The 17,741-nt window shown below is 53.1% G+C and overlaps 1 protein-coding gene across 1 annotated transcript in view; it reads right to left on the bottom strand.

The window, feature by feature from the left end:
• Positions 1–467: 467 nt before the first annotated feature.
• Positions 468–17,741, bottom strand: part of LOC119090984 (guanylate cyclase soluble subunit beta-2-like) — a 21,453-nt gene continuing 4,179 nt past the window's right edge. The window contains exons 3-9 of the mRNA XM_037213709.1: positions 9,166–9,337; positions 8,206–8,350; positions 7,174–7,338; positions 4,728–4,855; positions 2,259–2,405; positions 1,366–1,520; positions 468–693 (exon numbers count right to left, since the gene is read on the bottom strand). Of these exons, the coding sequence (XP_037069604.1) occupies positions 468–693; positions 1,366–1,520; positions 2,259–2,405; positions 4,728–4,855; positions 7,174–7,338; positions 8,206–8,350; positions 9,166–9,337 (1,138 nt within the window). The remainder of the gene's footprint in view (positions 694–1,365; positions 1,521–2,258; positions 2,406–4,727; positions 4,856–7,173; positions 7,339–8,205; positions 8,351–9,165; positions 9,338–17,741) is intronic.

The following is a 17,741-nucleotide window of genomic DNA, read 5'->3' as shown; positions in this document are numbered from 1 at the left end:
CCGCTGAAGATGTGCCACCCTCTGCCACCCTCTCACATCAGCAGACAGACGCCGCTGAAGATGTGCCACCCTCTGCCACGCTCTCATATCAGCAGACAGACGCCGCTGAAGGGGTGCCAACTTCTGCCACCCTCTCACATCAGCAGACAGACGTCGCTGAAGAGGTGCCGCCCTCTGCCACCCTCTCATATCAGCAGACAGACGCCGCTGAAGGGGTACCACCTTCTGCCACCCTCTCACATCAGCAGACAGACGCCGCTGAAGCATATCAGCAGACAGACGTCGATGAAGGGGTGCAACCCTCTGCCACCCTCTAACATCAGCAGACAGACGTTGCTGAAGGGGTACGACCCTCAGCCACCCTCTCATATCAGCAGGCAGACGCCGCTGAAGGGGTGCCACCCTGTGCCACCCTCTAACATCAGCAGACAGACGCCGCTGAAGGGGTGCCACCCTGTGCCACCCTCTCACATCAGCAGACAGACGCCGCTGAGGGGGTGGCGCCGGTGCGGCACTATAACCAGAGGCCGCGATTTCGACTTGTACTGGATGTAGGCGGGTGCCACCGGGGCCAGCTCCACCGGCTCGCTCGGCTGCACCTCGTGCACGAAGTAGGTGGACATCATGCCCTTCCCCTTCACCGGGATCTGGCCGCGCCGCTCGAAGAAAAAGCGCGGGTTGGACCGCAGACACCTGGCGACAGCGGCTACCGCTGACCCGGTGTCGGCGGAGATGTCTGGACGGCGTCAGCCAGACGCGTCGGCGGACATGGCGCACGGATTATCGTGACAGAAGCAGGGCCATAACGGGACGCACTCTACATAGTCGGCGAATGGTGATGCATCATAACGATTAAGCAAATAATACAGAATTAAATCAAACCACAAAATTGTGATTTATTCCCAATTCTGCACGCAATCATGCCGGCACTGCGGATGAAGAAACTGACCGCGCTAACGTGCTGTGACTCTTGCCAGTACGGCTGACTCGCGTATACACGCCGTGGCTATATCCGCGGCAGCTGACTCACGTTTAGGTGCAGTGGCTGACTCACGCGCGGGTGCAGTGGCTGACTCACGTGTAGGTGCGGTGCTTGACTCACGTGTAGGTGCAGTGGCTGACTCACGTGTAGGTGAAGTGACTGACTCACGTGTAGATGCAGTGGATGACTCACGCGCAGGTGCAGTGGCTGACTCACGTGTAGATGCAGTGGCTGACTCACGTTTGGGTGCAGTGGCTGACTCACGTTCAGGTGCAGTGGCTGACTCACGTTCATGTGCAGTGGCTGACTCACGTGTAGATGCAGTGGTTGTCTCACTGAGGGTGCAGTGGCTGACTCACGTTCATGTGCAGTGACTGACTCACGTGTAGGTGCAGTGGCTGATGTGGACGTGACCGGACAGGCCGTGCGACTCCATGCGGGAGGCGGTGTTGACCGTGTCGCCGAAGAGACAGTAGCGCGGCATCTTGACGCCCACGATACCGGCCACCACCGGGCCCGTGTGCATGCCCACCCGGATCTGCGGCCGCGGACGGGCAGTTGGTGCACCGCGGCGCAGCGCCACGCCGCTCACGCTCGCGCGCCGGCAGAGACCGACCGCCGCTGGGCGTCGCCGGCCCGAGGGCGCGGCTTGGCTCCGCCTCTCCGGCTTCACAGGTCTGTCGAGGGGTCTGACGGGGCACTCACAGCAGGCACCTAGCTGGGGCAGGGAGGGAAGGAGGGGGAACGGTTGCGCCCTCTGAGGTTAAGACAAGATTTTGAGCGATTTCCCGAAAATTCGGTCCAACTTCGTAGGAGTTGGAACAAAATTTGATATTTGCCCCCCCCCCGCTCCGAGACAACTGTTGACTACGTGCTTGGCTCAGAATTCTATTAAAAGGTCTACGGAAGCTAAGAGTTAAGAACGGGGGTGACAAAAGATGTGACGTTTCCTTCGCTCACAGTGCACATGCTTGCGTCACATGCTTGTTGTACCACGTGTTCCACTTGTGAATTTGGACGAGGGATACTTGATTTAATGGACGCGATGCAGGTCGTAGGTCGCGAGCTTTTCCACGAAATATCACCGACGGCGGTGATCCCGCTGGCGCTCAGACGTCCTGGCGGCACTGGGATTCGAACCCCAGCCCTCAACGTAACAGCCCAAAACACGCGACACTCCACCTCCAACAATGTCACACGGGAATCATCTAACCACGTCGTCCTACTCACGCGCCCTCCCGCCCTCGCACCGCCTCCCGCCGCGGCTTACACGCACCTGCACCTGCTTGTCCGTGGTGGGGACTAGCACATGACCTGCGCCACGGATCATCTGGTGCGCCTGCGTGGCCACCAGGGCGGCGTGCTCGGAGTTCACCTCTGGACAGCCTCCCACCACCATGTACGCGTCACCAATGGTCTCCACCTGTCGGGGAGCAGGTCAGTTCACCACAGGACAGCACCGTGTACGTGGGTACGTGTCACATGTACGTGGCAGGGGGGCTAGTGCTGCAGCTAGAGGGGCGCCAAGGTCGTGCTTTGCCACCCTGTATATTCGACGAAAGCGTAAGGAAACCAACCCGTTTTGTTTCTGTTTAGAGCTGTCGTTATGAAATCGTGTTTTGGCCTTGCTTTAGTTCAGAAATATCTTACTTTTTACAGATATAGGTCATATCGCATGGCAGAAGTACGACACATTTACATATTTGCTGTGGAGAAGCATACGTGATCAACTGAACCGGCCTTCTAAGATGCTCGGGATTTGGTGGTCAATATTTGCAATTAACAAAAACCCATCAAAACCGGGGTCTCAGAAAGTTGAGTGAAAGTTTTCTCATGGTAACCAAAATGCCCAGTTACTTCGGAACAAGATATTCCTCAGGTTATGCGTTTTCTGCGAAGAAGGTAAAAAGGAAGTTGCGAACAACCAATATTTCGTACGGAATACTTTGTCAAGACGAAATTTATGCTGTTTCAGTCGGATATTGATGCACAAAACATACAGGCTTTTTTGCTATATTTGATGAAGGGTCAGAAGTTGTGAAACACCAAGATGGCGTGAGGCATTCACACAAGGAAAAGCGAGAATTACCGCATGAACGTAAGATAATTTCTTAACTTAACCTTATTTCATGTTTAACTTTGTTCTATCTTATAGTTTTTATAATAATACATTTCTTTATTGATTATCGTCGTTGCACCCTTTCTGAACGAACTGCACAAAAAGGCCTCCACGTGGACGATGACTCGGTTTGACACGCGCTCGGGTGAGGGTGAAATTGATCCCCCGAAGGTTTTTCCAAAATGGTTTCCGAACGGCGCGGCGAAGCCGCGCGAAATTTTGTACAGCTATAGACAATTGAATAGCAGGTCGTTTGAAATCACAAATTAAGATGTACCTTGTAAGGTCACTGACCTATGGCAGGTCAAAGTCAGGCCATGGTTTCAGCGAAGGCAATTTCTAGGGAATCCTTTAATTTGATCCAACAACAGAGTGTTAGATGAAGCCATACATCTCTGAGTTGCTTTCTTAGGCAACACAACAGTTGAATGAGCAAATTACCTTGACCTAAGTTCAGGTATGAAGGTCATACCAAGGTATAAACCAACCTGTCTTGTTACTCTACGGCTTGCCGTATGAGATAGTTTCTGGTGGTCATTTCGAGTTTATTGGTAGCAGAAACCGCATTACACATCTTCCATGGACTTCTTTGAGGCCAGAATAGATCATTGACCTAAAATTACCCAGGTCAGCATTTTGTTTTAGAAACATACTGCCTGGCGTAATCTTTGTCACTTAGTCAAATGCAAAACTCAAAGCAATCTGGTATGATTTTGTTCACCTTGACCTTAAAAAGGTCAAACAAGGTGATTGACCGTGAATGAAAATGTGGCCTTTTGCTTAGCAACGGTTATCTAGGTTCTGAGGGCACTTTGGAGACGGACCTGGAACTTGACCTTATTATTTGACCTTTTTAACCCGAAGGTCGCGACCTAGCACCCTGAAACTTTGACCTAAATGAGTTCACGTACAGGTCAACACACCCTGTAAATTTGGTGTCTCTACTAGCTTTCTTAGTTCCCGAGATCTCAGGGGGGTCAAATTGCCCCCCCCCCCCACCCCCCACCCGAGCGAAGGGTATCTAGCCGGCCACCCGGGCGCATGTTAAGAGCGAGTGTGTCGGGTAGCGTTAAGTGTCGACATGGCGCACGCGCATTCAGCTGCGCTACGCAGACCATGTGACCAGCGCGTCAGAGGTAGCACCATTAAAAACGTGATATGCAGAGCGGCAGTTGCACTGTAGGTATTCGCCCATATATTTGCGTTGCGCAAATCGCACCAATTTACAACTAGTGAAGATTAAACAGAAGTTGCTTCAACACAAATGCAATATCATATTTTTCTTATCATACTTGCCCATACGCTACGAAGGCGCTCGTTGCAATATCGTTTCTTTGACGCGTATTCTCTTGGGTCCTATTCCAATCCTGGCCGAGTCAAGTTTACCGGCGAAATTTGACAAGCCGTGGAGTGGGGTAGCTGATGTTAGATTAGCTTGGAACCTGACTGGCGATCAGGCAACGAAATGCGTCATTTTGACGCTGGAATAGTTGGTCTTAGAGTTATCAAGCAAGTCCTTAGCCTCTTTTATGATAATCGTCCAGCCTACCTCGTCGTCACCCATTAAACGGGCACCACAAAACTGCACGCTGGCTTAGCACTCACACTGCCGGGCCGGCTACTGACCTTATACACGTTGTTGTGCTCAGTCAGCTGATCGAAGTAGGTGTACAGCTGGTTGAGCAGCTGGACCACTTGGACAGGTGTGCAGCTGGCCGCAATCTGGGTGAAGGTCACGATGTCGCTGAAGAGGACTGCCGGCAGATGGGATGCGGTGGCGTGCTCTGAAGCGCGCTATTGTCAATGGAGGCTGGGTGGACAATGGAAAATTATGCCCGCGCAAAGAAAACTGGCAGCTCTCACTCAGACGAGGCACTTCCGGCAAAAACACTCCCCGGCCTCCAGTCTAGGGAGCCTGAACATATCACGATCCGTAAAGAAAGCTGCAGGCAGACGCTGGAGCATATTCTCCAGCATCGCCAACGCGCTGGCACTCAACGGAGGTTCGACACAGTAAAACGAATGGGAGCCACATATTATGGAAGCAGCCTTTAGCGTGCTGAAGCAGTGCCCCTAATGTCGCTGAACAACGGAGCATGGTGGCATGGAAGCACATGCCGAGAGCTGTCGGCAGGAGCGGAGAAATGGGTTGAAGCAGGGCTTTCTGATCCAAGCTTCACTAAGACCCGATACATGCCACCCCGTGATAGCTGTCAGCCGGCACGAGGTGCGTTCTGCTGAGACTCGCCACATGACACCCCGTGATGAGGACTGTCGACTGGCGCTGAGTATGGTCTGCTGAGGCTCGACACATGGCATCCCGTGATGAGGACTGTCGACTGGCGCTGAGTACGGTCCGCTGAGACTCGGCACATGGCATTCCGTGATGATAACTGTCGACTGGCGCTGAGTATGGTCCGCTGAGACTCGACACATGACATCCCGTGATGAGAACTGTCGACTGGCGCTGAGTATGGTCTGCTGAGACTTGACACATGACACCTCGTGATGAGAACTGTCGTCTGGCGTTGGGTATGGTCTGCTGAGGCTCGCCACATGACACCCCGTGATGAGAACTGTCGACTGGCGCTGAGTATGGTCTGCTGAGACTCGCCACATGACACCCCGTGATGAGGGCTGTCGACTGGCGCCGAATATGGTCTACTGAGACTCGCCACATGACACCCCGTGATGAGAACTGTCGACTGGCGTTGGGTACCTGTGTTCAGAAGCAGTGCTTGGAAGCCATTGTTTGATGGATACTGGACTCGTCGAATTACTCGTGGAAATTACACGTGAGCTAAATGCCAGAAGCGTCAGGGTATGTTTTCAGCAAGGTGCATTTCAGTCGGCTGAAGCTGATGCTGACACTTTCTGGTTTTTATCGGTTAAAAATGACATAAACTGGCAAAAACTCACCAAGCCAAAGCACGTCTCGATTTTCAGCTACCTTGGCATATTCTGATTACATCTTTTCCTGTCCAACCGAAATATCAGTAGCAGGACGCAGGTATAAAACGGTAAAACATGTCGCATATTTCCTATAATAGGTTTACAAATAAGTATTGGGGCGCATGAGCTAAGACCAATGGCCATGGATCGTAATTCGCAACTAATTCTTTCACAATCAGCTGTAATATGGTACCACCCGACCTGGACATATTAACATGGATTAATCACCTATTTGATGCCTGAAATTTTGCAGGTGAAGCAGGTAAGAGCTCCTAAGATTAAATGATGCTGCATTGTTGTCTGTCTTCATGCCTGGTACATTTTTAAAGTATAGTTTTAGGCTTGCTTTGCAATCTGGTATTTACATCGCGTATTTTTGTCACATTCATATCCGACAATGTTAGGGTGTGTAATGTTAGTTGGAACTGCTTTTGTGAGGTCCTTCCGCTTTATAAGGAAATTTAGCTAACGGGCTTTTCATGAGGGATGCTCGTCTATCATGAAAAGTACCGTTTGATAGCAATCGCTGACCACTTATCAACTGTTGGGCTCCTAATACTTAAATAAACGCCAAGTTTCATGAACATAAACAGTGGTCGGTTTCATCAATCTCCTTAACCGGGCAGGGGGTACTAAACGAGTGGTGTGGACGAGGGGGAGGCTAATGGTACCCCGTTGGAGGTGATGAGAAACTACTGTGGCTGACGTTCCAGGCCTTTTTTGGAGGCTCATGGTGCTCGCAAGAGCTCTAAAACATAAAAAGCGGAGCCCACGAGGCATCACGATAGTCCCGAGCTTAACGAGTCCTTCTGATCTCAAAAGCATTGCCCCTGTAGCAACTAAGAGGAGCCCTTGGCTTCAAGGACCGCCAACAGCTGAATGACCCACTCTTGGGCGGAGTCCTGGCCACGCCACTGGGACCTACAATGCTGTTGGCATCAGTAGTTAAGTCTACAGGATCACCGTGTACAGCGCGAGCTCTGACACGGGCCCGACCGACAACACCCTGGACCGACACTGCCAGACCGGCGCCAGGAGCGCCAGCTGACGACGCCGCCCCGCTGACTCGTCACTCACTCGTAACCTCATCGAACGTCTCCTGCACGGGCTCGTCACTCACTCGTAACCTCATCGAACGTCTCCTGCACGGGCTCGTTGCGCTTCAGCTTGACGGCCACCAGCGGAGGGATCATGGAGTGCAGCAGCTCGTCCGTGCGTCGCATCTCCTTCTGCAGCGCGGTCGCTGTGCCGGCCAGCTCCGAGGTCGTCTTTCTCCAGCTGCTGCCTGCCGTCGCCGGGGGGCGGGGGAGGAGCAGTTATGTGCAGCTGGTGCCAGTCGCCGCGCCAGCAGGCCGCTCGAATGGCCTGATGGTGAGGAGGGTGAGGAAGGGCTGTGTGTGTGTGTGTGTGTGTGTGTGTGTGTGTGTGTGTGTGTGTGTGTGTGTGTGTGTGTGTGTGTGTGTGTGTGTGTGTGTGTGTGTGTGTGTGTGTGCGTCATTGGGACTTTATTACGCACTCAGCTGCTGAGGCTTCATGGCGTCGCCTGCATCTCACCCTGGCAGACCGGTGGGCACCGCTGGGAACCAATGCCCGTACCTCTGGTTTCTCAGACGCGCAGTGGTTATAGGAAGGGCTATCTTCACGCGTATCTCACGTTTGTCAATGATGTGTTGTAGTGTTAAGAAACGCTCTGCTGCTGTGGGGAATTTCCTCTACGAGTGCTGGTGCTACCGCATCAGTCGCTTTGTTTTCACTGCCGTGAGTTGGTAATAGCTAAGATATATCTTTTAATCGGTCTTTAAGATGGTGAACAAAGCAGAGATCGTAACACGTGGGACCTGGCCGATGTGTGTATAAATACGCACCAGACCAACACACCGTGCATTGATCTAAACCCTATCATACAACCATACGATACAAAACCAACGTGACCAGCCTCAAGCATCCCCCCACCCAGATGTCCTGCTATCGCGTCGTGCATCGCACTGCATCGCCTTGTCTTCGGGGAGCGTGGTGTGCTACCCTCTTTTTCGGCCGGCGCCGGCTGTTGTCGGCCAGGCCCGGCGGAGGCGTCCACCTCTACTGACATGACGTCGAACTCGATGCCGCGCTGGTCCTTGAGCAGGATGAGATCGCGCGTAGAGTCGTTGGCTCGGGATGTCCGAGATCTTCAGTGCCATCCGCTCCAGGTCGCGCACACTGCGCGCCAGCGGCGAGCCCAGGTACAGGAACAGGGGGGCGTCGGTCAGCTCCAGCGGCGCCCCGTCCGAGGGCGGCAGCCATGCCCACGATGCTGCCTGCCGCCGGGCATGAACAGCGTGAGCTGGACCGCGGCGCAGTCAGCTGCTGAACCGTCACAATCAGCTGGTGAACCGTCACAATCAGCTGCTGAACTGTCACCAATCAGTTGCTAAAACCGTCACAAACCAGGTGCTGAACTGTTACAATCAGCTGCTGAACCGGTACAATCAGCTGCTGAACCGTTACAATCGGCATTTGAACCGTTACAAGCAGGTGTTGGGCCGTTACAACCAGCTGCTGAACCGTCACAATCAGCTGTTGAACGGTGTGCGGCATCTTACGCTTGTCGAAGGCACGGTGCTTTCGATTGCAGTGATCCCGATTCCAGTTCGACACTGCCTGCGCGCCCTACACAAGGCTGAAGCTCAACAACGGATAGAACATCAGACTTTCTCCTCTGTGTGCTGATTTGATCACGCACGTGGTAAATTTCAAGATGAGAAAGTTTATCTGTCCGTGATGATGACAAGGCCATCCGATTCCCCGACCTCTGGACGCGCAAGTTATAATCACCGGCCACCACACCTGAATAAACACGTGCTGATGATGTTAACTGAGCCATTCACCGACCTGAGCACCGCCCGTGGGTGAGCTCCAGGCACCGCCAGCGGTACACGGCATGCATCACAATGAACACCGAATCTGATCCGACACTACACCGCAGCGCCAGTCGCCGTTGTCCCACACAGAACATGCCCACACGAGGACGCCCAAAGCCGCCGCCCCCCCCCCCCCCCCCCCCCCCCCCGGGTCGGCAGCGCCTGCTGTCGCACCTTTCAGACAGAAAAAACCTCTTGCCGCTGCGCGTGACCTTGCGGTACTCCAGCTGGAACACGAGGTTGGAGAAGCGCTCGATGTTGGCCACCGAGAGCGTGACCTCGGGCCAGGTCATGCAGAAGACGTGGTCGAGCCGCGCGCCCTCCAGCTGCGTCTCTGGGATCTGCGCGCCGAGGCCGGCTCCCGTCTGCAGGATAGTCAGCCGTCTGCGGCAGACACCGCCGGCCGTGAGCGCCGGCGGCACACCGCCGTCGGCAGTGTGCGACTGGAGGATGGTGAGATGGGGGGGGGGGGAGGGGGAGGCGATGATAGGATGGGGTCTGGACTGTTCCAGGCGGGATGCAAAAGTTGAGGGCATGCCGCCATTCGCCCTGTCCGCCTCCCAGGCCGGCTATCCGCCCCTGGATGCCATCTTCAGACGATGGCTCTAGTTTTCCTGGAGCTGACTGTTTCCGAAGAACAGAAACTTCCTATCCCGACCTCCATCTGTCAGCGCAATCCATACTGCAGCATGGACTAATGCGTTAGTAGGGCTCCCATCCAGACTGTTAACATGGACTAGTGCGTTAGTAGCTCGCCTCCAGACTGTAACCATGGACTAGTGCGTTAGTAGGCTCGCATCCAGACTGTAGCATGGACTAGTGCGGTTAGATAGCTCCCATCACCATGACTGTTAGCCCTGGACTAGTGCGTTGGTAGCTCCCATCCAGACTGTAGCATGGACTAGTGCGTTAGTAGCTCCCATCCAGACTGTAGCATGGACTAGTGCGTTAGTAGCTCCCATCCAGACTGTGGCATGGACTAGTGCGTTAGTAGCTCGCGAATGACCCAGAACGCATCTGAGAAAATGCGGATGCCAGACAGATGCAAAAGTTTGTACCGAATCTTTGGAAGGGACCTGAATCAGGGTTTATAAAAAGATGCATAAATTCCTTCAAAGACCTTCCTTCAAAAGACCTTTAAAAGACCAACAGAGAGTATCTGGGATCTATCCAAATGTTTGGTAGGATCCCTCTGGATCCGAGGGTTAGCATCTTTTAAAAGCAGATGAAATGCAAGACTCGCGAATTCGTGTCACATTCATCACATCACCTAAACTAGTGCAGTGCCTGACATATGTGGAGAATGCAGAACAGGCTCATGACTCAACGAACGCGCTCATCATGGCTCTCCGGCAGCCTGCTACTAGCACGCCATCGGGTGGAAAAATTTGAGAATTTGAAAAAGAAATTTGAGAATTTTGAGAACTTGTGAATTTGACTCCCGAAGGCCTTTTCAAGGTAGCTTTCGAGCAACGCGGAACAGCCACGCTAAACTTTGGAAAGCTGTGTAAGTCTTTTGGAATAACAAAATTCGGTGCAACTTGTAAGGTCGCTGACCTTTTGTGGGTCAAAGTTCCGTTATGGTTGCCAGTGAACCTAAAGAATTGTTCATGTGATGCGGGCAACGGAGTGCAGACGTAGTCATACGACTTTAACATAGTTTCTCAGACAATTGGGCTATTGGACTTTGGATTACGACCAGTTCCATTTCTTTGGGTCACGTGTGAAGGTGAGACCAAGATCAAAACCAATGTGCTTTTTGCTGGTTAGCATCCTTCACGGGGCGGTGCTTACATCCATTTTGAATTTATTCATCACAACAAACGCCAACACATGTGTTATTTGACTTCATGAAGGTCACGGGAGGTTAATGACCTAAATGCCCACCAATCTCTTGCTTTTGAGGAGCACGCTTCCCATGATAGTAATAAGTGCCGTTTGTAAATTCAAATTTGAAAAAATCTCTAAATTTTTTAGCCAATTTCACCTTCCACCAATCAATTAGGTCACGGACCTGATATTCATACCAGTGGTACTTTGTTTATAAGACGCACCGAACTTGGCTGTGTGAGCAGATCTGAGAGCACCGCGGACACTGATTTGGAGCTTAATCTTGCTGGACCTTTTCGACCCGAAGGTCATCGCCTAGGGCCCTCAAAGTTTGACTTGAATGAGTTAGCATAGAGCTCTATCTACCCTCGGAATCTGGTGTTTCTAGCTTTCTCGATTTTTGAAATCTCTTGGGAGATCTTCGGGTGGATGTGGATCGGATTGAACCCCACCCACTCAAGGAGTGTCACAAGAACTGGGCACCCCGGGCGCGTGATAAAACTGACGCCGTCACCTGATTTTGGCGCACAATGCGTGCTAACCTGCGAGCCAAACCACAGGTACGTGCATCCCAAATGACGCAAACTAACAGACCAGGCCCTCGGACTAATGTCAGGATGCGGATTTGGCCCGCCAGTCGCTAGATTGAACCGTAGCTGTGTGGCACAAACTCCTGCATGGTCCTGGTCCTGATCCTGGTCTTGCATAGTCCTGGCCCTGGTCCTGGTCCGGAATGGTCCAGAATCCTCCTGCTGTTGATCACCTTTGTGCAACATAACCTTCTTGACGTTCTTCATGCAGCAAAGTGCGAGTTCTTGTCTTTGACCTCATCATGCAGCTGTCGGTAAGCTTCAAAGCGTTCGAAGCTTCTAATGGGTGACTCCAGGCGCGACGAAAAAAGCCGCGTTAGCCTCTGTCATGCAAGGATGTTTCTCTGTCAGATGCGTGCCTTAGAAACCATGTCGCTGCCTTTCCGGGGAAGCTGTCTGCTGACTTGGGCGTCTCTCCCATGCAGTCTGCAGACCATACGCAGTGGTCGCTGGTTCCCGCAACAGCACCATCACCGCAGCGGCTGTGGTGATGGTACGGTACGTATGGTATGGATGGTACGGTCTTCAGGATGGTACGGCTGCCGTGTCATCCCTGCAAACCGGACGGGGATTCCTTCGACTTTTCACGCCGCCCACTCCCTGCGCGATGGGGTTCTCTCTCCTGCTGAGTGGCAGCCGCGCCGTCACTCGGTCGACACACGACGAGCGATGCTCGTCACAGAGTCACAGTTCCAAATATCACCGCGAGCGTCACGAGAAATGGTGACCGATCGTAGGAATCGGGCATCATCTGGCAACTGGCATCATCTGGTATCTGGTATCATCCGGTATCTGGTAGCATCTGACATCTGCTATCATTAGACATATGAAGGCATCTGGTATTTGGTATCATCTGACATCTGATATCACCTGGCATGTGGAATCATCCGGTATGCGATATCGTCTGTCATCTGGCATCATCCTGGCATCTGACGTCATGTCACTGGCATCACTGAACGCTGGAGTGCAAAGTCAGTCATGCTGACTGGCAATGCCGATGAGCCGTCGCCCCGCCCGCTGGGTCCGATGTCATCCTCGCATCAGTGGCGGCACCTGAGCCTGCAGCCGCAGCTGACTCTGCTGGTGAGACACTGACGACGACGGGGACGCCTCAGTGCCGGGCACCCGGGCCTGGAGCGCGCGCAGGAGGCGTGACACCCGGCTCCGGCGCCGGCCTCAGGCGGGAAGCGGTCCCCCTGCGGCGCGCCAGTTGTGTGTTCGGCTCCAATGTCCGAGCTGGTGGAAGGGGGGGGGGGGGCAGCTCGACGGAGGCAGCTCCGGCTGCTGCGTGGGAGCGCGCTCAGCGGCAGGAGACAGCAGAGCTGGTGTGGGGCAGTCGGCCGCAGTGATCTTAGCCGACGATCTCAGCCGCGGCGTTCTCAGCGTTATCTGCCAGACGCCGTGCGTCAGACTGCCGTCGATGTACACGTGGTCGTCTTTCACATCAAGACCCAACGCGGAATGCCTGGCTTGTGGTGCTTTGACCAGCGCCACGCCAGGCCAAAGCAGACCGACAGCTCGTAGTGATGAACCAGCACCAAACCAGGCCAAAGCAGCAGACCGACAGTCGTAGTGATGTAACCAGCACCGACCAGACCAAAGCAGACCGACAGCTCGTAGTGATGTGACCAGCACCAACCAGGCCAAAGCAGACCGACAGCTCGTAGTGATGTGACCAGCACCAGACCAGGCCAAAGCAGACCGTTCGCAGTGACGTGGCCACATCAGACCAAAGCAGACCGACAGTCAGCACCAGACTAGCCAAAGCAGACCAACAACCCGTTGTTACGTGACCAGCACCAGACCCAGGCCAAAGCAGACCGACAGTTCGTAGTGATGTGACCAGCACCAAACCAGGCCAAAGCAGACCGACAGCTCGTAGTGTGTGACCAGCACCAGACCAGGCCAAAGCAGACCGACAGCTCGTAGTGATGTGACCAACCAGACCAGGCCAAGCAGAGCGACAGCTCGTAGTGACGTGACCAACAACAGGCCGACCAAAGCAGACCCGGCATTCGCAGAGACGTGGCCAGCATCAGACCAAAAGCAGACCGACAGCTCAGCACCAGACCGGCCAAAGCAGACCAACAACCCGTTGTTACGTGACCAGCCAACCAGACCAGGCCAAAGCAGACCGACAGTTCGTAGTGATGTGACCAGCACCAAACCAGGCCAAAGCAGACCGACAGCTCGTAGTGATGTGACCAGCACCAGACCAGGCCAAAGCAGACCGACAGTTCGTAGTGGACGTGACCAGCACCAGATGCCAACACGATCCACCTGGCCCAGCGACACCCGAGGCGATGTGGAGAGGATGGCTGCTGAGGTATCTGCGGATGTGGTTCTTGCTGACGATAATCTCTCCTCTTCACATCATACAAAAAATCACACGCCAGGATCGGTCTGTTTAGGACGCGCCTCGGGTTACGACACCCCAGTCGCTCCGAGCGCCCGAGCCTCGCTCAGCTGCCGGTCAATTATTCTGGGAGCCAGCGCACCGACAGCTGCCTTCGCCGGCCACGGGCGCTGTGATACTGCGGTAGACTTGGAATACATCTCTCGGCCCTGTCGGACGTCTCCCTGTTGTTCCTCGCCGACAGTGGTGGCAGTGGCGGTTGAGGGGACCTGTGCCCCTCAAGACAGACTCAAGCCTCTCCGCGGCAGTGATATAGCAGTCTGGAATGTCCGTTCTCCGTGACATAAGCCAAGCCATCGGTACGGGCGCTGAGTTCTCTGGACTTGGCATCGTCCGGCAGGATCGTTCCTGTGCTTAGTGCCGCACATCACCTGTCCGAGAGCTAACTCATCAGCTGCACTGGACTGCAACGGAGCCTGCCGACATGACACGACCGGCCAGGCTGTGCCGAGTGTGGTTTACTCCAACCATCGAGTGATATCTGCCATCAGGGTCAAGAAAACTGCCATGAACTTTATCAGCTTCTGCTCTGTTAAAACTGACGCGATGGCGACGAAAAATCCAGAAACAGTGAAATTGTTTTGAGCTCTTGTGATTTTGATCTCTCCGCCCAGCAAAAATAAAAACAAAACAAGGAAAGTGTCAAGAAGTGGAAAGTTCACTCTAAAATGTTGTCCTTGCCCGCTCTGGTGTAGTCTCTCGAGTGATGTGTATCGTGTAACTGCTATGTGTTGACGGTTCCCTCTAAATTTGCGAGAGTTTTGCGAATACATTTTTCTGATTGTTATTGATATCATGCACTTCGCAATATGTCACATTGACATTTTAAACTAGTGGTATTCGCATCAGGCATGAACATTAAATTGCATGTTATATCGAGGTTAATTCGCTGAAAGTTTACGTGTATGTGATTCCGGCCAGAGTAGCTGAAGCGGCCAGAGACGCCGAGGACGGTACTGCCAAAGAGCACTGAGCCGTCCAGCCGTAAGACCCACGACCTCGACGGGCACGCGGGGGTGCCTGGCAATGGACCACCTTTGAAAGAACTCGTTTATTTTACGCCCATCCGTGCTGGACGATTGTTTGACGTCCACCCATGTTGCTTTATGCAACGTCAGATCAAATATTTAGGTCACATCATTGATGAACATGGTGTCCGTTCTGACGATCAGATGTACGGAAGTTTCAGAATTTTCCAGACCAACGTCGGCTCCTCAGGTGATTGGTTTCCTGGGAGCTGTTAATTATTACAGACATCACAGTCCCCGTCCGTAAGACGTACCTTTTCCATTCGTGAATTTCGCATGCAAGAAGGTAGAATTTGTCTGGAGTGATGCGTATGAACAAGCTTTTAAGTCCATCAAGCGTTCAGTACTGAACTACCCGGTTCTCTGTCTTCCTGCTTCTTCACAAAACTGATTTTTATCCCTCGTCTGATCCGTCAGACTTTGGAATCTCCGCAATTTTAGAGCAAGAATTTTTATTCTGGGTTACAACCTTTCGCTTACATTAGCCGCCAGCTTCACAAAGCTGAGCGTGATTATTACAGAACAGAAAAAATGTTTTGTCATACTTTATGCCTTTGACAACTTGAAGTGTTATTCGACTGGCCATCAAAGACACGTGACCACCGATCATTTACCATTGCAAGGACTCTTTAAGGCCACTCATCCAGGTGGTCGCCTCACCCGATGGTCTTTGAAACTGGCAGCATATGACGCTGATGTCACCTACTTACCAGGCCTTCTTAATGTCAAAGCTGATGATGATGCTGATGTTTTGACTCGAGTCAAGACTGACTCCCAAGCAAAAACTGATTTTCTTGGTTTCGTTTCCGCTACTGTGTTGGAGCATGAAGGTTGGACACGTGACCGGACCAAACCTGAACAGAAAAAGACCACCTCATCCCTAGCATAGATCATCTTTCCGGTCAGCCTGAAGATCGCTCAATCCCCAGCTCCAATCCCCAGCTCCACTCCAGGATTGTCAAGCTATTTTCTAAGCTCCGATGGTCCTCTGTACCGCGTTGCTTCTCAGGCCGACAAAACTCGGCCATTTATAGACCAGCTCCCCTGACATGGAATGTGGCACAAAAATACCACGACGTTTTATGGTGCAGCCATGTTATGTTCGAGAAAACAGTGTCGAAAATTCCTCTGTCCATTTGTACACATATGCACGCCGATTTTCAACGTTGCGTTAAATACTCTCGTTTATGCCTGGAGAGCCCGCCCACAAATATATTAAAACTCCCTATTACGACTACTGACTCCGCGTCACCCGATGCACATTTCTAGATATCACTGTTGCCCCAAAGATAAGTTGCCGTGACAATTAATATTACCTTTCATCGATAGTACATTTTTCAAGATGGCCAGAAGCGTTCTTCTTTCCGAAAGAAATGTCGTTGCAGTTGCTAAGGCATTTGTCCGGACACGGTATGAGCCAATATTTACTCAGTGGTTGCAGTTCCAACTTCCCGTCCAAACTCACGCAGCCTTTTTGCAAACTCCTTTAGGGCCAGTCGCCTTTAAACTTCCGCGAGACACCCGCCTTCAAATGGCCGTGTAGGACGATGGCACGTCAGTATCGGCAACATTTTATCTCAGTTTGTCGACTCGTCCCAGAGAGATTCGGACGAGGCAGAAGCCTCGTCCGAGGCAGACAGAAGCCTCTGGCATTGTTCGCCACACTTAGCGCAGTGAATTGTTCAACAGGTGATAATTAGGCTCCGATACGGCAGGCGATGGCGATAATCCGATACCGTATTATCCTTAGCGTTATAGGTGTCCTTCTTCCATGCAAGCGCTGGCGCAACATGCATTAAAAAAGGAAAATGCAAAGCATGAAATGCATAGAAAAACACTTATAAGTTAATGTTACGCCACCCTATGTGTCTATGTGCACTCAAGTTTTGCGCAAGTGTTTGCATAACCCATGGCACCAATGGGCACATCGTAATGAGGATGAGCAGTGATCTATGTGTTATATCCGTTGCACGTTTGTGCCTGTTTCTCTTTTTGATACGCTCCATTTGGTTCATCATGATTTGTGTACCATCATATATTTTCCACGTGCTGGCCCTGGAGTAAACATCCAATGCCAAAAACTTCTCACATCTAAATCGGCGAGAAATCTACATCAGTGATCACGGGACAACCAGACTACAAGTTCCGTCTCATTGGCACTGGCCAGGCCACGCGTGGAGGTGTCTGGTGGTCCGGGCCGACACGGTCCGTGCGGCACGAGAGGCGGCGTCGGTACTGGCAGCAGCTGTGGTGCCCGGCTACCCCCGGCGCTGCCCGGTACGCTGACTCTCCTCTTCAGCATCCGGCATCTCAGCTTTGCCGCCCGCCTGTCCGACGTCTTAGGGCTCTTGACCACGCACAGCTGCCACCGCGACCACCGGCAACCAGCCACTGTCCGCCACCTCCGACACATGACAACCGGTCTCCAACGAACACCAACAGCCGATGGGGCAGTCGAACACATCGAACCGCTCCTGCTGCCGTCCGATGGGCTGGACAGCACCGTCTATCTTGCCACCTCACCTCACCGGGCGGAACCGCAGCAAATCCGCTGCAAGTGCACATCCATGAGCGGCTATTTTTCACCTTGCCGCCCCCAGCTGACCTCAACGGTCCAAGGATCACAAGATTATCCCTCCGGCGCAGCCTGACGTCGTCACAACTGCCACGCGCGGATGTTCCGCCCTGTGGCGGGACGGGACGTGGGCGCCATCAGTCGTGGGACGTAGGCGCCATCAGTCGTGGGACGTGGGCGCTATCAGTCGTGTGACGTGGGCGCCATCAGTCGTGGGACGTGGGCGCCACCAGTCGTGGACGTGGGCGCCATCAGTCGTGGGACGTGGGCGCCATCAGTCGTGTGACGTGGGCGCCACCAGTCGTGGGACGTGGGCGCCATCAGTCGTGGGACGTGGGCGCCATCAGTC

Source organism: Pollicipes pollicipes, unplaced genomic scaffold (genome assembly GCF_011947565.3).
Source record: "Pollicipes pollicipes isolate AB1234 unplaced genomic scaffold, Ppol_2.1 Scaffold_3216;HRSCAF=3773_pilon_pilon_pilon, whole genome shotgun sequence".
NCBI classification, from domain to species: domain Eukaryota; kingdom Metazoa; phylum Arthropoda; class Thecostraca; order Pollicipedomorpha; family Pollicipedidae; genus Pollicipes; species Pollicipes pollicipes.
The sequence above is the reverse complement of the archived record's forward strand: the minus strand, read 5'-3'. Positions and strand labels throughout refer to the sequence as shown.